At 35.6% G+C, this 21,793-nt stretch overlaps 2 protein-coding genes and 1 long non-coding RNA gene across 9 annotated transcripts in view; 1 reads left to right on the top strand and 2 right to left on the bottom strand.

The window, feature by feature from the left end:
- The window catches only part of LOC139970080 (uncharacterized), a 496,120-nt gene that overhangs the window by 134,839 nt on the left and 339,488 nt on the right, over nt 1–21,793 (top strand). The window lies entirely within an intron of this gene.
- The window catches only part of LOC139970032 (uncharacterized), a 445,342-nt gene that overhangs the window by 375,164 nt on the left and 48,385 nt on the right, over nt 1–21,793 (bottom strand). For all 5 annotated transcript variants that reach the window (XR_011793893.1, XM_071975597.1, XM_071975596.1 and 2 more), the window contains exons 5-6: nt 19,386–19,594; nt 10,377–10,453 (exon numbers count right to left, since the gene is read on the bottom strand). Coding sequence is in view for 4 of the 5 variants with exons in the window: in XM_071975597.1 (XP_071831698.1) it covers nt 10,377–10,453; nt 19,386–19,594 (286 nt within the window). In the remaining variant the exon portion in view is untranslated. The remainder of the gene's footprint in view (nt 1–10,376; nt 10,454–19,385; nt 19,595–21,793) is intronic.
- Nucleotides 577–8,402, bottom strand: LOC139970331 (uncharacterized). 2 transcript variants are annotated; one of them, XR_011794119.1, is made up of 4 exons: nt 8,004–8,402; nt 7,099–7,272; nt 3,673–6,696; nt 577–2,549 (listed from the first exon to the last, which is right to left on the bottom strand). It is a non-coding gene; the product is annotated as an uncharacterized lncRNA (long non-coding RNA). The 2 variants fall into 2 exon arrangements; XR_011794118.1 differs by lacking the exon at nt 577–2,549 and having other exon boundaries at nt 3,494–6,696; nt 8,004–8,204.

The raw sequence follows: 21,793 nt of genomic DNA, 5'->3' as shown, positions 1-21,793 counted from the left end.
AGTTGCTACTATCATGAGTCAACATAATGAGCAAATGAAAAGACTATGACATTAACAGTGCAGCTAATGCGCGCGAAAGCGCGCGTAAAATTCTGTGGTAGCTAGCTAAAATGCATGCGAAAGAGAGATAGAAGCTATCACAGTATCAACATAGCTAGTACACTCGAAACGCACGAACACTTCTCTGGTCTAGCCATCTATCATGCGTTAAAATTGCGCAAAAACTAACGCAGCATAAACGCTGAATATTCTAGTTCTGTCGAAAAATACACAGGTGGATGCAAGCATATGGCCACTGATAAAGACGCTGTAAACGGTCGCGAAGCGGGCAAAGTTCTGAGGTGATATTAAGTCATATACACCTCATCCCAATCCCTACTCCAAAATGTAACTTTTTAAACTCGTTATCGACTTGTGATTGATGGTCAGGGGCATGTGCAGAAATTTCCACGGGGGGGGGTGTCCAAAATGTGATGAATGTAATGATCGCCGTGCTGGGGAAGGGGTCTAAGTAGTAATTTCCGAGGAGGGGGATTTTTCGGGGGGAAATTGTCCGGAGGCAATTGTCATGCACTGTAAAAACACTTGGGTCATTTTTTGACCCAAATTTGACCCAGCAACTTAGTGGAATCTCCACCAGCCCAGGTTTCGGGTCAATTTGACCAAGGATCTGTGTCATTTGACATCTGACCTAAAACTGGGTTATTTTGACCCATACGCTACTTTGACCCATATGCTACTTTGACCCAGCTTTTGACCCAGTGGTTAGTGCAATCTCCACCAGCCCAGCAGATTGGGTCAAAAAAATTGACCAGGTAAATGGGTCAAAGCTGAATTTACATTTGCAGTTGCAGGAAGGCTATAAAAGAAATGACATAAGACTTCGATTCCTAAAGATAAATTAATTTATTCAAATCACAAAGTGGTGTTACAATAAAGCATGCAACTTCTTCTATTTCACATATAATTATCGATATTCATTTTGTTCTATTCCAACTAGAACATCATAGTAACACTAAAAATCAGAGTAATGTGATACCCATAAAACTAAACAAACAATGAACACAAGAACATAGGCTAAGTCTAATGTACCAACTGAGAATCATTGGAAACTAAGCAATGTTCCTTAAAATTCTGACATACTTAACTAAAACAACTGATCATTTATTCATGTGCACAAATTTTAGTTCACTGAGGAATATGTTCTGTACTACTTGAAAGACTTTAATTGTTGATCTCACAGCTAGGTTTGCTGCAGTGTTTGTAATATAAGTTAATCAAGACTGGAGCATGCACTCACTCTCTACTTGTATCCTTAGTCACTGTAGTAATTTGATTATTAGCTAGCATTTCTAATTGTTTTTAAAGAATATAAATAAACAACATTCCATAGTTATCAATTGTATAAAATGTTAGGTATACAAAGAAGACATGTAGTACATCAATGGTGGCTGTAAGAAATCAAATATTTTGGAAAGCTCAATGTTTGGTGGGGGCTTTGTCAATGTCAAAAGTCAAAGACAATATCAAACATATTTTGCAGTGGGTTGGTGGGGCAAGACAAACCCTATGGCCAGCTGCCAAGTAATAAAATCTTGCAAGCATATCCCAAAGGTGATAATTTCCTCAGTAGTTCTTGTACCAAAACAGCATTAGATTTGAATGAGGAAAAGCTGTTTATAACATACAGTACAAGAGTTATAATCACTCAAAAGTCATCAATAAATGGAAACACTGTGAATAAATATTTTTGCACCACCAATATGTTACAATATGTATTAAATTTTCAGTTGCTCAGGCAAAAAATGTACATCAGTCATGCTCTTGGCTAGTTGTGCATGTATGATGTATGGTTGGAACACTAGTTTTGCACCACTGTTTGTGAGGCAGTTCTGCTTCTTTAGTCCCTCTAAACTTAACAATAACAAATACCAAATGAAACCTTGTTCAAGGTAATACAACATGCAGACATAAATAGAAAACAACTTTGTCACATTATGTAAATTAAAAACCTCATGTAATCATCCCATCATGTTAATGACCATGAACTAAGTGTTAACCTAATGTTGCACTGCCCAAGGTTTACAGGAGATATGTTCATATCCCTTATATGTGTTTTGAGAAAATTATACGATAAAAGGTTACAATGTATAAAAAAAAAAATTAAATCATATTAAACACTACTTTTGACAAAGTTGTTTACATACCTTTTTTTCTCTTACTGACTACTTAAAAAAAGCACGTAGGCTTCTTACTGGAGGGGATGTCGAAACCTTTCCTTTCCCTTCACTAAGCTTAAAGAGGAATTTGTGTATAAATTCCCAGGTTGTTTGACACTGGCAGGGGTAGGATATGTCAAACAAGTACAATGATTTGAAACAAATATCAAAAGCTGCAATCAAATCTGTTGCTGGCAGAGCAACCCCTTCGATGATCACAAATGACTGAGTCGGATACCTTCTATCACCAAATGCAAGGATGAATGGCTGCTTTCGAGTTCTATCTTGCTTAAGCTCATCTTCCATGAATTGAGAAAGATTGGTCCCAACCTTTGGAAGAAAGAAAATAAATTGCTGCTTTCAATGCACACTTAATTCTGTTGTCACTAATTTAAATAATTAGCAAATCTTTTCACTTGAATCATTACCATAGCAGATTTAAGATTCTGTTGACCTCAAATGACCTTGGACCTCCATGAAAAAATAGAGGGATCATCTACTCACAAAGGGCTACCTACATACTAAGTTTAAGGTTCAAGCAACTTAACTTGGCACCTGACTGTTATAAGTGAAAAATCATCATGACATTTTATGCGATTTAATTACATACCAGTAGGAATGACTGAGGATGTAGGAATATCAGTTACTTAGCCTACACAGTTAAAAAAAAATTGACCCTTATCCCTTACTGAGTATATTGTATGTAGACTGTTCAAGATAATGGTATTAGTACCTTTTGGATCTGTTTTTATGTTGCACTTTACAGGTGTAGGCTTCTTTACTTCTTTCGGTGTTGCTTCTTGTTTCTTAAAGGCATATCATATTTTACTGCAGTGGCATAACCAGTGGGGCAAGAGCCCCCGATTGGGCTGCCCCCCCCCCAAATTGACATACAAGTAAATTATTAAGATAGAAATGATGAACCATTTTACATCTTGTCCACCCCTTAAATACAAGAATTTTATCCCTCCCCTTACACCCCTTCCCCATATCTTGTCCCCCTCCCATTGCACAGACTCCTTGCTACCCTTCAGCTCTCCCCCACCCCACCCGCACTAAAAAGTCTGATTATGCTACTGTTTTACTACATTTAATAGCACACTGTTAACTCTCTGTTCAGCAAGATAGCTATTAACAAGTAACATTATACTAGTCTTAGCCTCTAACGTTATATTTAGTTAAACTTACGTAGTGAGGTTAGGCCTATGCTTTATCAAAGACCAAACGTTAGGTCTAACATTACAGCTATCTATGTATCACTATCAGTATCACTGTATCAGGGTAATTATGGCCTTGTCTGAACCACGGCGCTCGCAGCACTAATAACATGTTACTTAGGCCTAGCCTATCATCATATCTACAATGGCATACTATATATAATATAGTATTTAACTAATAAACGTTGCGAGCGCCTGTGGCCTGAACTAGTCAGCATACTTTGGCGTATATTTACCTTTGAATATTGGTATTTACATTGGCAAACCCCAGTCATCAAGGGTGGAACTAACAAACGTGTCCATTTTCAGAGCCCATCAAAGTTTTTGATTCAACTTAGACTGCCTTCTTGGTCCTGAATTTACGTATGGTTTGTAGATTTGTGTGACGGTGTTCAGCTGTCGTCTACGAAAGGCGTCATGCAAAAACGCTGATAGTGGTCACATGACATAACTTATCCAATGAGAAAAGTCTTTGAGAGTGACCCAGTGCAAAAAGTCAAACTTTCATCGAGCTATTTCACAATTTCAAACAATCTTGCGTAATAACTCAACCCATACGACCCATTTCTGGGTAAAGTATGGCTGACTCATCAGATGGGTCACACAAAATGACCCAGGTGTTTTTACAGTGTGGGTGGGAAATGTCCGGAGTGGGAATTGTCATGTGGGCAATTGTCACGATTGGGAAGTGTCCGGGTGGGAATCGTCCGGGTGGGAATCGTCCGAGGGGAATCGTCGGGGGGTATTCGTCCGGGGGAAATCGTCCAGAGGGAGTTGCCCGGGAACCCCTCTATCCGTTTCTGCTTAGTAGTTCATTTGTATGGTTTTAACTCACTTAAACGACTACAATGAACACTCTAACGTCTACAATTGTTTTTTAGACGTCTGTAGACAAGATGGTGGACCATACCATTGAAACATTCAATACAAACATTACTGATCTTTTCTTGTATTTACGCGTTGACCGATGAATAAAACGACTTGAATTGTATCTGAATCCCTCTCTTAACTACTACTTGCAAGATTAGTGGTTACGCTATAATATTTGATTTTTTTTATGACAGTTTAGCATCTCAGCGAAAATCAAACAAACATATTAAGTTAAAAATTCGACAGATAACACGCGTTAAATTGAATAAAGTATACATCGTTACATCATTAAGTATATAATACCGAAGTAAAACTGTACCGAATCGATACATAATATGTATATTGATGGCTAGAAAATAAAACTAGTACTCATCTAATAAGCATAGAGCCTGTTTTATGCACTGTAAAAACACTTGGGTCATTTTTTGACCCAAATTTGACCCAGCAACTTAGTGGAATCTCCACCAGCCCAGGTTTGGGTCAATTTGACCAAGGATCTGTGTCATTTGACATCTGACCTAAAACTGGGTTATTTTGACCCATATGCTACTTTGACCCATATGCTACTTTGACCCAGCTTTTGACCCAGTGGTTAGTGCAATCTCCACCAGCCCAGCAGATTGGGTCAAAAAAATTGACCACGTAAATGGGTCAAAGCTGAATTTACATTTGCAGTTGCAGGAAGTCTATAAAAGAAATGACATAGACTTCGATTCCTAATGATAAATTAATTTATTCAAATCACAAAGTGGTGTTACAATAAAGCATGCAATTTCTTCTATTTTCACATATAATTATCGATATTCATTTTGTTTTATTCCAACTAGAATAATTCCAACTAGAACATCATAGTAACAGTAAAAATCAGAGTAATGTATACCCATAAAACTAAACAAACAATGAACACAAGAACATAGGCTAAGGCTAATGTACCAATTGAGAATTATTGGAAACTAAGCAATGTTCCTTAAAATCCTGACATACTAAACTAAAACAACTGATCATTTATTCATGTGCACAAACTTTAGTTCACTGAGGAATATGTTCTGTACTACTTGAAAGACTTTAATTGTTGATCTCACAGCTAGGTTTGCTGCAGTGTTTGTAATATTAAGTTAATCAAGACTGGAGCATGCACTCACTCTCTACTTGTATCCTTAGTCATTGTAGTAATTTGATTATTAGCTAGCATTTCTAATTGCTTTTAAAGAATATAAATAAACAACATACCATAGTTATCAATTGTATAAAATGTTAGGTATACAAAGAAGACATGTAGTACATCAATGGTGGCTGTAAGAAATCAAATATTTTGCAAAGCTCAATGTTTGGTGGGGGATTTGTCATGGTCAAAAGTCAAAGACAATATCAAACATATTTTGCAGTGGGTTGGTGGGGCAAGACAAACTCTATGGCCAGCTGCCAATTAATAAAATCTTGCAAGCATATCCCAAAAGTGATAATTTCCTCAGTAGTTCTTGTACCAAAACAGCATTAGATTTGAATGAGGAAAAGCTGTTTATAACATACAGTACAAGACTTATAATCACTGAAAAGTCATCAATAAATGGAAACACTGTGAATAAATATTTTTGCACCACCAATATGTTACAATATGTATTAAATTTTCAGTTGCTCAGGCAAAAAATGTACATCAGTCATGCTTTTGGCTAGTTGTGCATGTATGATGTATGGTGGAAAACTAGTTTTGCACCACTGCTTGTGAGGCAGTTCTGCTTCTTTAGCCCCTCTAAACTTAACAATGACAAATACCAAATGAAACTTAAAACTTGTTCAAGGTAATATAACATGCAAACATAAATAGCAAACAACTTTGTCACATTATGTAAATTAAAAACCTCATGTAATCATCCCATCATGTTAATGACCATGAACTAAGTGTTAACCTAATGTTGCACTGCCCAAGGTTTACAGGAGATATGTTCATATCCCTTATATGTGTTTTGAGAAAAGTATACGATAAAAGGTTACAATGTATAAAAAACCCAAATAAATCATATTAAACACTACTTTTGACAAAGTTGTTTACATACCTTTTTTCTCTTACTGACTACTTAAAAAAGCACGTAGGCTTCTTACTGAAGGGGATGTCGAAACCTTTCCTTTCCCTTCACTAACCTTAAAGAGGAATTTGTGTATAAATTCCCAGGTTGTTTGACACTGGCAGGGGTAGGCTAAAACAAGTACAATGATTTGAAAGAAATATAAAAAGCTGCAATTAAATCTGTTGCTGGCAGAGCAACCCTTTTGATGATCACAAATGACTGAGTCGGATACCTTCTATCACCAAATGCAAGGACGAATGGCTGCTTTCGAGTTCTATCTTGCTTAAGCTCATCTTCCATGAATTGAGGAAGATTGGTCCCAACCTTTGGAAGAAAGAAAATAAATTGCTGCTTTCAGTGCACACTTAATTCTGTTGTCACTAATTTAAATAATTAGCAAATCTTTTCACTTGAATCATTACCATAGCAGATTTAAGATTCTGTTGACCTCAAATGATCTTGGACCTCCATGAAAAAATATAGGGATCATCTACTCACAAAGGGCTACCTACATACTAAGTTTAAGGTTCAAGCAACTTAACTTGGCACCTGACTGTTATAAGTGAAAAATCATCATGACATTTTATGCGATTTAATTATATACCAGTAGGAATGACTGAGGATGTAGGAATATCAGTTACTTAGCCTACACAGTTAAAAGAAATTGACCCATATCCCTTACTGAGTATATTGTATGTAGACTGTTCAAGATAATGGTATTAGTACCTTTTGGATCTGTTTTTATGTTGAACTTTACAGGTGTAGGCTTCTTTACTTCTTTCGGTGTTGCTTCTTGTTTCTTAAAGGCATGGGATCGTTTTCGGGCAATCTTTCCTCAAGATAGTCTGTAGCATAGCCTGTAGCAGGATGTTTCCCATGGGCTTTTGGGTACCATGCTACCTATAGTTCACAGATAAAAATAGGACATATATAGTTAACTTCAATTGTTCAATTACACCGACTATAGTCTTGGCAAAGACTGTTTGTTGGAGTATATCATATTTTACTGCAGTGGCATAACCAGTAGGGGAAAAGCCCCCAATTGGTCACCCCCCCCCCCCCAAAATTGACATACAAGTAAATTAGTAAGATAGAAATGATGAACCATTTTACATCTTGTCCACCCCTTAAATACAAGAATTTTATCCCTCCCCTTACACCCCTTCCCCATATCTTGTCCCCCTCCCCTTGCACAGACTCTTTGCTACCCTTCAGCTCTCCCCCACCCACACTAAAAAGTCTGATTATACTACTGTTTTACTACATTTAATAGCACACTGTTAACTCTCTGTTCAGCAAGATAGCTATTAACAAGTAACATTATACTAGTCTTAGCCTCTAACGTTATATTTAGTTAAACTTACGTGGTGAGGTTAGGCCTATGCTTTATCAAAGACCAAACGTTAGGTCTAACATTACAGCTATCTATGTATCACTATCAGTATCACTATCACTGTATCAGGGTAATTATGGGCTTGTCTGAACCACGGCGCTCGCAGCACTAATAACATGTTACTTAGGCCTAGCCTATCATCATATCTACAATGGCATACTATAATATAGTATTTAACTAATTAACGTTGCGAGCGCCTGTGGCCTGAACTAGTCAGCATACTTAAGCGTATATTTACCTTTGAATATTGGTATTTACATTGGCAAACCCCAGTCATCAAGGATGGAACTAACAAACGTGTACATTTTCAGAGCCCATCAAAGTTTTTGATTCAACTAAGACTGCCTTCTTGGTCCTGAATTTACGTATGGTTTGTAGATTTGTGTGACGGTGTTCAGCTGTTGTCTACGAAAGGCGTCATGCAAAAACGCTGATCACATGACATAACTTATCCAATGAGAAAAGTCTTTGAGAATGACCCAGTGCAAAAAGTCAAACTTTCATCGAGCTATTTCACAATTTCAAACAATCTTGCGTAATAACTCAACCAATACGACCCATTTCTGGGTACAGTTTGGCTGACTCAGCAGATGGGTCACACAAAATGACCCAGGTGTTTTTACAGTGTGCACATTCGCTTTGAATGCAGATTTACAGACCAACAATGTAAATTAGATAAATTTCTTTCATAGTTTAATGTTATTGAAGGGTGTGATGCGAAGTCCCCGGAAGCTGAAGAATTTTTAGATAGGGTCGTCAGGACGAAGCTTAACTTCAAAATTGTACAGAACGTTTCTGAGAGCTCAAGCGGGGTCGGGGGGCTTTCCCTGGGATATATTTTAAGCCCTGGTTGGTTCCACGAGGGGAAGCCCCCTGAAGTTATTGCATTTGGTGATATCCCTTGTTCTCTCGTATAGCAAGTTTAAAGCACTAAAACACAAAACAGATGTAATAAATAAATTATAGTTATCTGTACTGTATTCCAAGCAGGCTGGTGGGGATCCGCGGACTTAATGGGTCGGGGGGGGGTCAGGGGGCGAAGCCTCTGGAAGCTGCTTCATTTTATTAGCCAAATATATCCAAATCTGGGGAAATGTAGACGTAAGGGGAGTAACAGACAGACCGATTCTGTTTTCTTTTCTTTTTTACTTTCGTAAGTGTATAAATGAAACATAATAAAATATGGTTTTAAATTCACATATAGTTTTAAATGCTTTCCCTCATATCATTACCCACATTTTATTTATAATATTATTTTTTTCAAGGCAAATCATGCATGGATGTTAATGTTCGCCAATACATGTAGATTGTACTGTTTTCAAGCACCGATCAAGGGTGTAATGGGTGTCTCCCCACCGCCACCCCCACCTCACCACCATGCATTTCAAACTAACTTGGAATAGTTAAAACACAACGTTGCGTTTAGACTTAGATATGAATATATATATATATATTTATATATATACTATGTCTAAACTTCCCCTTTTTCTGGTGAAAGACCACAGCCCCACCCCCTCCTACCCGTATATGATGTCGGCTAAACTACTATGTCTTTATAAAGTCTTTATGCTAATGTTACCAATTAGAATATTTCGAGTAGATCTAGTACCAACATTTTGGTCTCTGTTTCGTTTTCGCTTATTTCTTAATAACTTAGAATGGTTAAAACACAATGCTGCGTTTAGACTTTGATATTGGACATAAGTCAAGTCATATAAGTCAAACTATGACTCAGAATGTATCATTTGAAGTCTCAACTTGCCATTTTCTGGGGAAAGACCACAGACCCCCCCCCCCTCCCTCCTTCCTATACATGATGTCGGCTTTGACGACGCTCTGTTCGTGTAAAAACTGCAGAACAAGTGTCTTATCTTTGCCTTTATAAAGTCATGATGCTGATGTTACCTATTAGTATATTTTGAATACGATACATCTAGCACCAGCAGTTCCGATGGATTTTTGGTCTGTTTTGTTTTCGTTTATTTTTTAATACACTTTGCAGCAATTTCAGAGAAACAAGAACTTCGTTTGCAGAACTTGGAAAAGAAGTTCATTAAAACTTTGCGGCTTTATTCTGCAATTCAGATTGAAAGAATGGTTTAAGCGGAGGTGTGGATATGTTTAAATGTGCTTTAATGGGGGGGGGGGGGGAGGTTGACAGCCTCCGAGGGGCAGAACATTACTTCAAACCTTACATAATCATTGTCGCTCTGTAATTAAGTTTCCCAAAGTGTATGATACCACTACTTTTCGGAAAGAGATTTAAAGCATCAATTGATGTGATGGCTACTCACAAAACATTTTATAAGACAGGGATATCGAATGAGCGAAATGAAAGGATTATGACTTATCTCTCAAATCAGCCAAGCCTAGCAATATTAAGTGTTGTTATATTCTATTCTATTATTCAGTTCGTTGTTTACTATCACAAGACTTCGTTCTGGGTGTCTCCTTCATAAAAAATGGCAATCATGTGTTGCTGATTCATTACTCTCTTGTATGTAAATTAACAACAATCAACAAGTCAAAAGAAATTCACATTGTTGGTAAAGCCTTTAATTAAATGTAAGAAATGTTAAATGTGTCCATTATGACGTCATTGTGACAATACCTTTCACATTTCTTGATTTCAAGGATGGTGGGATGTATCCAACCGGAATTATGTCTGGAAGATCGTAGTATAGAAACCTATGGAGAGTAAGTAGAGTAATCATCGTGTAAGATGTAGAAGACGTAGTGGAATGTCCTCCTAGTCAGGTTTATTGTTTACTAAATCAATGAAGATAAACAAAGAAAACAATAAATAACAAGGAAATAAATCACATCTGATTGATCATTATGATCAGAATTAATTATCATCACAAGTCTCGTGTTCAAACGATTCTACGAAAAATAAACTAGAATGGAAATAGTATTGTAGATAATAATGATGATAGTTGGAACTGCTGTATGTAAATTGTATGTGGTTGATATTGTGAAATGTATAGCCGTCCACATTATCAGAATTGGCTGAACTGTTTATATGTTTTCATTATCAATTAAAATAAAGTTGTTCAAACATATAGAAATTCAACATTGTACAGAACAAACGGAGTAAACGAAGTAAATCCTCGTAACAACCGCTTGCCATGTTTCGCTCGGATCACGTGATTTATATCGTATGTTATTTTCGGCAAATGTATTGATGATATAGTTCGTATTCGTGAATCCTCGCTTTAAAGGAGAACTAAAATGTCTGAGATTGTTAAGAGTTCAGTGGTAAGATACGAAATCTAGAAAAATAAATCTTAAAGCTGAAAAAAATTCTTTCTTAATCTCAAAAGAGTTTAAAATGCTACAAATTACATATTTCAATGTAATGGGGGGGGGGGGGGGAGAATAAACCTGCAAAACATATATATAAAACGGAGGAAGAATGTAAGGAAAAGGGGTAGGAGGGTCGAGGACATAGCAACATTTTCTACTGGGCAAAACAAATGTTCCTCTCGGGTGATTTCAGTAAAAGGTAAACACAAAATGTTAATATTACATGAACAAGACAGGTATACCAAGGGTCCTTACCTATTTAAATATTTATTCAATATCAACCTTCAATAATTTTAACAAATTGCACGAGTGGTTATTTCGTCATTGATCCAAATCCAATTTAATAAATATTATAACATTTTTTGTGGAGTTGATAAGACTTTCCCCAACCATTTCACAATCAAATCATCATATTCAAATATGTTCTCAATGAAGAGGTGCATGTGTCCAAAATATCCAACTCCCTTCATACCAAGTAAATGATAAAACTTCCTGTTCTTATTTTTTTATTAAGAATCCCAATAATGCGATCTTCGTTGATTCGCAAAAGAAAAGTGTGATTGGAAGGTGGAGGCACAAACTCTGAGGTGCAGTTGAGCATGTGACTTTGATTTCACGCAAGAAACCACTAAACTGTCAAATTATGTTAAACCTCTCAAACGTAAAGGAATGCACAGAGTAACAAATTCAAGTATTTGAATAATTTTAACAAAAGTTTACTTTATACCGGTACTTTTGAATTACATGTTTTATCATAATTAATATTGTTAAGCCGATTAGCAATTTTTAGACATAAAGGCACTTGTTACAAAAATACAACAAGAGGACACTTTAATTACAAATGTGGGAACTGTTAAGTTTCTTTTACCAATGGAGGCCACTTTGCAAGGTACTCAGAAGAGTAGAGGAGCATGTGCCCAATCACCCCCTCCCTGCCCCCATGACATGTGGGGAGTTTACAACACTCGTTTTCAGCAATCAGATTTTGTTATATCTTTCTAAATATGAATCTTTTCTTGTGGAACCTTGAATCTTTGTGGTATACCATATGATTATTCATTATCATTGTTATAATTGGTATGATTGCTGAGTTTGGTGAAATAGATAAATGTTGTGAAAGGAGAAATTCGTTATAAGGGCCATTCTCTGGAAAATGAAACTGGCATTAAAAAAACAAAGTTTTCATCAGGACCAAATGTTATATTTTTTATTTAAGAGGGATACCTAAAGTTTTCTGTTTCATATTTCTTTCAATAAAATTACAACCATAGCATACTAATTTGCATAAATTTGCATCATTGTAAGTTTCAGCCAAAATTTGTAGTTTTTAATTGTATATTTGTTTTTTTCTACATGAGTATCTAGAAATAATATTTCAGTTATCAACTATCACATGGAGGCAGTTATACATAGGTTAATTTATTTCATTCCTAAAGCAGAGGTTCCTGATCTTCAGTTCTTCGTTAATAATGGGTGCTAATTAGCATAATTTTGATGTCACACACGTGACCAAAATAACGCAAACGTTTTCATAGAAAAGTAACTGATGTGACTTATGATGTCCACACTTGCATTATGCAACCGTTCTTGCTAAAGACTGTTAGTTCTGCAAAATATCCAGTAAAATAATTATTCCTACGATTAATTAATAGCCTCTACATAGTCGTCACACACGTGACCGATGGTCACTTGTGTGACATTTATGGTCACGTGAGTGACAATGAAGCCCCAAGTTTAGCATTCAACAAAACTAAATGGACTAAATATTGTTAGCAGACTGGTTTGCTATGTGTGTGGCCTGACAACAGAGTAATATGCAAATGAGAAAAGCTCCATCCAATGAAATTGCAGCAGCACTGTGGACTTGGACTGTTGTTATGTCAGGTGTGTATGGCATGACAACAGTGTTAAATGCAAATGAGGAAAGCTTCATCCAATGGAATTGCAGCATCCATGAAAATGCAGAATGTCACACACGTGACCCAACAATGTCACAAAAGTGACCCTCCAAATAGAACAGTAAAACTTTTTTAAAGTAATTCCTACAACATCATTGCTATTCTGTGGTCATTACTAGGGTCAATATTTGCACTGCAAAAATTACATACTATGCAATGAAAATTCAGAATTTCACACACGTGACCCAACAATGTCACACACGTGACCGGATTTTTTAGCTTATGTAGTATTATGCTAATTTTTAGAGGTGAAATATTTAGGTAAAAGTCTTGTTAGAATGGAAACACATTAAGGTAGAAACATGAGAAATTAGGGTTATCAAGCCCTGTTAGAAACTGAGGAATTTGCCAACATTTTTGTGTGCAAAAAAAGCCAATTTCATTTTACGTCACACACGTGACCGACCTTTATATGACCTCTCCCAACACATGAATGTTCTGATTTTGGCTAAGCTAAATGGTTTTGTATAAGAGTCCCATAGTGCATACTTAAGTACTACAATCAACCCAACTTTCTTTACCTAAAAGTAGTTATTTAGTGGCTAAGTGCAAATCTCCCCATTTTTCCGTTACACACGTGACCGAGAATGGCCCATAATATCACCCTCCCTTTACAACATGGCGACTCATCAAGCCAAGCAGTATTTCCGCCTGTCTCAACGAACCTTAATGTCGAGACTTTAATAATAAAACCCGTACGTATTCTGGTGAAAAGAATATTTGACAGCCCTGCTAATATGTTGTTCACTATTTGACAGCCCTGCTAATATGTTGTTCAGTTCAAAATCTAAGAGAAGGAAAATGCGCATATACAAACCTATGGTCTGTAAGATTCCTTACTACAACAATTTGAGTTTATCGAGCTTGAAATGAAATTATCTGGATTAACCAGTAACAGATAGTGCATAGTATCCATTTAATATGTTCAAGTCTAGCTCAGTATCATCCTACCTTATACCTGAATTGCCCAGTTCTATGTAAAACACTACTCCGGACAATGGAAAGAAAATATATAGGTTACGTTCCTTGTATCTAATTAGCATAATTAACTCATAGATACTGTTATTTCTTATGTAAAACTTTTTCTTACAATCGTTAGTTTTCTGTATCTATCCAGTGACTGGTTAAACAGGCGCTTTCGAATATTTCATTAATGTTATATATACTGTAAGGGCTATAGCGGACATAACAACTCAATGTACACATGTAGGCAAAATACTGGAAATAACTGTTGAACTAATAATTTATAACGCTGCAGCATTAAAAACTATTTATTAAAGGTTATATTTTAATAAAAGGGTTCTCCCCGTTTAGACCCCTCCCAACGGACGCAAGTCATATTTGGAGCCCACCCCAACCCCTCCTTTCCAAAAATAACCCGAATGCAAAATGCATTGAGATTTCGATGAATTAAATGCACTAGACTTCTTCTTGTTAGTATAACCAGAACAAGCTGTTACAATTCTAATATGGCATGATAACACAGGTCAGTCTACTATACGTGGCTATACACACCTCCAAAACAATAGGGGTCTTGTACTCGATGTTATGAATCCACACACCAAGCATTAGAAGTATGCGCGATTTCCATCGTTACATACAGTATTATGTAAAAGGTTTTTCAGAGTTTGACCTCTGGTGACATATCGGAGATTTTACCTCACAGCATTTAGGATTCTTGTATTCAATATGGCAAATCCATATACCATGTATGAAAAGTATCCATGATTTCTACCATGAGAAATCATGTTGTGAAGGTTTTCAGGCCTCGACAAATATTTTTGAAAGTACTCGCTATTTGGCGACCGTGACTAAAAATCTAATCGCCAAATTCCACTCGCCACTAGGCCTATGATTGTTGGTCAAGTCTCCAAAGTACAGATCTGCAACATCAATACTTTCTATGAACAAAGGTTTGGCAGTTAGGCAGGTGCATGGTGCTACGTAATTGCACATAAGACAGTTATGTTTCAGTACGAAATTAAAACTTTTTTCCACCAAAAGTAAGTGTTGAACAAAGTAAATATGACGTAGCACGTTATCTGATAGGCTGGCTGGTGGGACATACGGTAGCTTATAAAACAAGGTTTCCAAAATGTTACCCCGATCTTTTACCTTTGATCTCCACAAAAAAAAAAGGCTGTTGCTCCTCAATGTGGTCCTACTATTCACGAAATATGAGATTGGTCCAAGTTTACCTCCTTGAGATATCGTGTTTACAAGATTTTCAGTATTTGGCCCCTAGTGACCCCAAATGACCTCCCCACAAAACAAAAGGGTTCTTGTACTCAATGTGGTACCTATATACACCAAATTTTAGATTGGTCCAAGCTTCCCTACTTGAGATGTCGTGTTCACAAGCGAGGCGTCACACACACACACAAACACACGCACACATACATGTGTAGTCAAGTCATCGTCCTTTGAGGTCCGAGAATACAAACACAAATACACACACTCTCCGCCTGCATGAATGCATACGTTACGATTATCATCGAAACCAAAAAAGCGCTAATGCTTGAAGTCATATCGATGAACAGTGAAGTGTTCAAACTTGCTTAAATTTACAGGTCAAACACTATTCACCTTGGTTTTATTGATAAAATGTATCTATAAATCTATAAAACTATTTATCGCCGAGTTTGTTGTCCTGTATAATGTACATTACTCCGTGTGGCTGGGGCTAAAACAATGTGTAGTGTTGAGATAACTGAGCGTGTGTATACATACGAAATGGGTCAACAAAGTTGAGAGAAGATAGTGACTTACTTTAATTAGGTATGCAAAATTCGGGTTTATGGTTCTTCAACAGTTCACAACTTCGATCATGTCTTACGTAATCGTTGATTTATTGAGAGCAAACAACATTGTTGAAAAATTGGCAACGCGTTATGTAAACGCTGAAACACCTAACCCACCGGTCACGAAGTGTGCACAACTTTATTTTGCATTCTTATTCATATTTAGAGGTCTATGCGTAGAGTATTCATCTTTCTCTTTAGGCGTTCTGAAAGCGTAGACTCGCGGTATTTAGACACACTTAGTTTACATGTTTCCACTCAATTCGCTGCGATTTGACGGGAGGAAAACTCCGGATGTGCGACCGACGGAATACAATTACCCACAGATCTCTACTAACTGTATTTCCAGGAACATAACACCTCTCCTTCGGTTTCTTTTCTGTTTTATTTTCCTTTCTTTTTCTTTTTACTTGTCCACCATGTTACTATCACAATATACTTATGTTCAGTTTTAATCAGCATACCACCATGATTCATGTAAAACATCGCAAATTATGACGCAATGAATTCATTTCAACAAGTGAATAACTGCTTCTTTTTTTCCTTCTCAGCAACAAAACTAAATGAACCGTGGCCATATTTACGACCTGGATATGACCCTGGCAGTTGTATAAGTGTTTATTCTGATTGTATACTTGTAGATTCATTCATTGTGTACCGGGGAAAGAAATCTGTACTTCATTTTGTAGCGTGTGTTATAACAATAATGTAAACCATTAGAAGAGAGTTCTGAAGGCGATGATGACAGCCTTCTAAGCCTTTCTAAATTCGCTAAAAACAGTTAAGTTGCAAATTTGAAATCGATTCTAGTTGTCGTTATCCATTATACATTTTAAACTTCGATGGAATAATTTAATCACTTTCGCCTGTTCTCTGTAGATAAAAAGAACTAGTGCTGTATATAATTCGATATTTAAAGAGATAAAAGATCTCATCAAACGAATCTTAGAGGATCTCAAGTGCTTTGTTTTCTTGCTCGTGTTGTTGTTTGCTTGTTTATGATTTATGGCTGAGAAATATATTAACTTAGTTGGATAATATTAATATATTTCAGATTTGGTAAGGCGACATGAACCTTCGAAATCCTTTCTCTCTGCTAAACACGAGCAATATTATATCCCCACCGTTTAACCGTTTAATCAACTTCACAGAACAAAACTGTTCTCCATAAACTAGGCAATTAAGAACCCGCAATGTTTGTAGTCACATATTAGATATGTGAGTTATATTAAGGACTATTCAATTATGTGCTAATTAGGCAGACTTCCATATACCAACGAGAAGTACATAAAGGGAAAAAACGAAGAAAGGGAAATAAAACAATCCTTCTATCAAATTAGGGAGAGGAGCAAGTGAGGGATGTATTAAACAACCTAGGAAATCAAGTTTACTCATTTAAAATATATATACAAAGAATAATAATGAGAACACGTTGTAATATCACGGCATATGACATACAGTATCACTGAATGGCTGTTAGATATATACCTAACCCGTATTGAATAAAAAGATGCATTATTCCCAGCCACTGCTAGACACGGACTGACCTACTTATCGTCTGTTTCCATGGTTACGTTGCATGGCAGTGACAACATTTCAGGTGTACACTAGACGCGTGTCTCGTTTATCTTTCTATTCATTATCTTTAACCCTGGCTCGTGTCATCTATTGTTATGCTAATTAGGTATTTACGGGAGATCCAGGTGTGTCATATTTACTGTCAACTTATTTTACTTTAGAAATAAATTGTTTGAATCAATCGTCTGTGCAGAAAACTATTGTAGAAGTAGAGTAGGCCTACTGTGTGTACTAAAACGGTGATGATGTTATCGGGTAGAAACGGAATTAATTTGAAGGGCTCCCTAAAAAAGATGATGTGCGAAGCAGGGGGGGGGGCGAAGGAAGGGGTGGCGGTGGGTACAGATAAGCTGTCTGAAGGGGAGTGGGGCAGAGGAGGAGAGACTAAAATGACCCAAGAGCACACTGGGATTGGGGTAAAGTATTTAGTCTAGGTAGGGAATAAACATTCTCTGTTACATATTGTTTTTATATTCAGACCAAACAAATCTCCCGAAGTGTATTATTTCCAGTGATATTTTTCTCCGCGGTTACAGTTATTCCCGGAATGGCGTTGTTTCACATATAACATACGTTAAGCATCGTTCGTTATCATATATTTCATTTATGTAACTACTCAATAGCTTTTGTCTTTTCTTTCGAGATTTGGGTGATGCGCGGTGGGGGGGGGGGGTGACGGGTGAGACTTAAATATTTTCTTTTTTAGTAACACGTCAGCTGTAAGTTGAAGATGTTACTGATTATATTGTGAATTGTAAAGACGGAAAGGAGAAACTTTTACGAGGTTTGATCGGTGAGAGCAAAGAAGGCGAGAGGAGGCGAGAGGAGGGGTTGGGTGGGTGGGGGGGGGGGGTCTAAAATAACACTACATTGGAACGGACCAAGCAGGGACGTCATGATCGACTCAAGTATGAAATAACATTAATACGAGGAATATTAAAATATTCTACAGTTTTTGTTTAAAGTTATCAATTATACAAAGTTGAAGCTCTCGGTTAATTTTGTAATTATTGTTTACAAATTAGGTTAAAATATAAGCATAAATTATAATTAAGCTTATTTTGTATAACGTCATGTTTCAAACTATAACGAAGAAAGTGATGTAGTTTAAGCGGATTAAATTTGAACCTTTGAATTATCAGATATACAAATTTGCCTTTAATCATATTTATGGCAATAAATTTTTTAACTATGTAGTTAACTCAATTGCAATTATATATTTCCTTCTAGTTAAAACTTTTATTTTGTTTTAATTAGTTAACTTATTTTGCGTAACTATTTTTTAAATTTTGACAACCAAAACCATGTTATTGGTTGCTTCTTTTGTATGCATATCAGTTTTGCTAGAGTATCATAGTCTGTTTGAGGAGTTCATAACAACAAAGTTATAGGTTATTGCTTTTATTATTGCCATCATTTTACTACTTTAAAATTAGTAACGATTTTCAATCTCTTTTGTTTCTTAAATTAATTGTACATAATTGAAATAAACTATTTCGGAGGTTTCAGTCAAAATTAGCAGTTATTCTTTATAAAACTTTACTTTATAATATTAATTTTACTCGCTAGAATTATTAAAATCCAATTTCCTTGTCTATATATCTCTTATTTTATCCTAATAAACATTCCTGTAATTCTAAAACCTATTTAGTTAAATTTTAACATTAACATAACAAAGAACATTTAAACAACCGACACCCACCCCTGCACCCCTCTATTACCAACACCCTCTTAAAATATTCCCTATTTATCCATTATATTTGTTTTATTAATCACAACATTCTACAGAATTCCTTTCACGATGACCCAATTGTTCAAATAAATCCAACTAAACTAATTTAAATCCAATCCTTGACATTAAAATACAGCAGACTTTACATTATCTATTGTTAGTTTAATATTGATAACTTTTATTAATTAAATTAATTCCCTGTTTAACTGTTATGATGAGTCTAACATCTACACCGGAATACTTACTTCAGCTCATTCAAACTTGTACACTGTGAGGAGTAAGACAAGATGGCCGCCAACTCTTCATCAGTTAGTCTCCTGTCTCTGTCACCGATCCGCAGCTTCTGGAGAGAACTCAGGATAGAGAGAGAGAGACCAGACTCAAGGATAAGGTTCAGACCAGACTCATCAACTCTAGGAGAGCAGGCTATTGGATACACACAGGAGATAGGAATCTAGAATGAAAGAATATAGTTACTGATAACAGAGTAGATAGAGATAAATAGATTGGATTTGGTTAGGTTTAGAATAATTATAATAAAATAAAAATAACGAAAAAAAGATAAAGGAAAATAAAGCGATAAACTAAAACATTTAGGTCGTGTTTATTTGTAAGACGGAATCAGTTATTAGAACGGAAATAAGGGGCTGATTTTATGGGGACACAAATATAAACAGGAATAATAACATTAGATTAGAGAAAATACAGTGGTAATGTAGGATTAAAGGGTTAGTTTGATTGTTTTACAATTAAATTATTCATTAAAGTTTTTATAGCTAGTAAGGTTTAATAAAATAAGAATGCGAGGCTACATATTTTTATTTATTAGTTAATAGGAAACAAATCTCAATGACGGGTTGAGAATTTTATAAGAAATGGGTCAATAATAATTGAGATTATCTATCTTTTGAAGAAAAATATTGATCAAATTTATTTGTATTTTTATTTAGAACTTTCAGAAGGAAAATGTAATTTAATGTTATAGGAATCATGAAAAGGAAACTTCTACTCTAACTAATGCCAGGTTTTTATAAAGTATAAGGAGAGTTTGAAGAATTATATTTAAATCAATAGGTTGTTTCTTATAATTAAAATGCAGTTTAGAGAAGCAGATGTACGGTAGATCAAATTCAAGTTTCCAGAGAGAAGGTTGACGAGGCTTAAACTCAAAATTTAATTTACAAATTATTTCATTATTGATCCAAATCCGACTATTCTGCTTGAATTATAATTATTTCTAATTAATACGATTTGTTTAAATGATGATATCCATCTGTGTTTAGTTATTAAATTCATTCCTAAGTTACAGTTTGAGTGTGACATAACTTGTAGTAGATTTTTTCGAAATAAAACATTTTTCTTTCTTTGTGTTTGTAGATATTCCTAAATTGGGTATTGCTTATGATTTTAACTTTCTAAACTTTATCGTTTCTTCCAATTAAATAGTACCATCCGCTTTTTACAAAAAAAAAAAAAAAAAAATACAAATAATATTCTTATCTGGACACACTTCATATCCTTGAGGGCTTAATTATACTAAATAATTATTACTTTAAAGTTTGATCGGGTTGATTGGGTCTTCATTGTAATATCTTCTGTTACTATGGAGTTCATCGTGTGTGAACAGTTAGCGGACATACATAGATTTACAAACACCTACAGATAAATCAGTTAATTACAAATTTAATGAGATGATGGCGCCCTTTTAAAATTAACTTTAGAGCTACGGCTCTGGCGAACTTCTGCTATTGAGTGTTGCAGCAGCGTAAAAGAGGTGGCGCACTTCAATTTCAAAACCATTTTACTTTTTAAATATCATGTGGCCATAAATCTGTTGGCATGGAAATGACGTAAGGTTTTTATAACTAAGTGGGCAAAATTAAGACAAAACCAGCTGTGAGTAGAACACCACGATCTAGTTGCTGCTGGAAAGACATGGACGAAAGATTTCTTTTTAATAACTATGTATTTCATTTAATTATTATAAGACTTAAATTGGAAAGCTGTTTTATAGAATCTCAAAGCTCTAGGCCCTATACAATATTTAACAAAGCTATATTTCACATAAAGTGTCAGGTATATTGACAGGAGTATGGTCTTTCAACTAATAATCAGTTATTAAATAACATTATTTCAGTTAGCCTGCTCGGTAAAAAGCTGCAGGTTTCTCACACAAGTGGCTCAAACGTCCGACCTGGTAGATTTAATAAGTTAGGTGATTACAATAATAATTGTGGAATGTTATAGATTGACTTGTATTCACGCCTATGTCATGTACGATTAAAACTGAGTTGAACCATTTTCTGTGATTAAAATTTTTTGAATGGATCACAAAGTTTCTACAGTTTGTCTATGGAATCCATAGACAAACTGTAGAACAATTTTTTGGCATGTTGCCAAGGAACGTTTCATGGTCTAGAATTAATAAGGTCAGTCAGTAAATGTTCGGTTAAGTTATGAGAATTATTATCTTAGACGTTTTAGAAAAGTAGGTAAAATATGATCCCCGTAACAGCTAGGTAAGTAAAACAGGCAACTGACTCCTCCGCATGAACAAGGCAATCTATTCCACATGATACATGAAATTAAACCTTGTAATCACATGTTTAAGGCCACTTGGCATGATTAACTAAATGCTTAATATTGTTTCCAT

Source organism: Apostichopus japonicus, chromosome 7, assembly GCF_037975245.1.
Source record: "Apostichopus japonicus isolate 1M-3 chromosome 7, ASM3797524v1, whole genome shotgun sequence".
Taxonomy (NCBI): Eukaryota; Metazoa; Echinodermata; class Holothuroidea; order Aspidochirotida; family Stichopodidae; genus Apostichopus; species Apostichopus japonicus.
The sequence above is the reverse complement of the archived record's forward strand: the minus strand, read 5'-3'. Positions and strand labels throughout refer to the sequence as shown.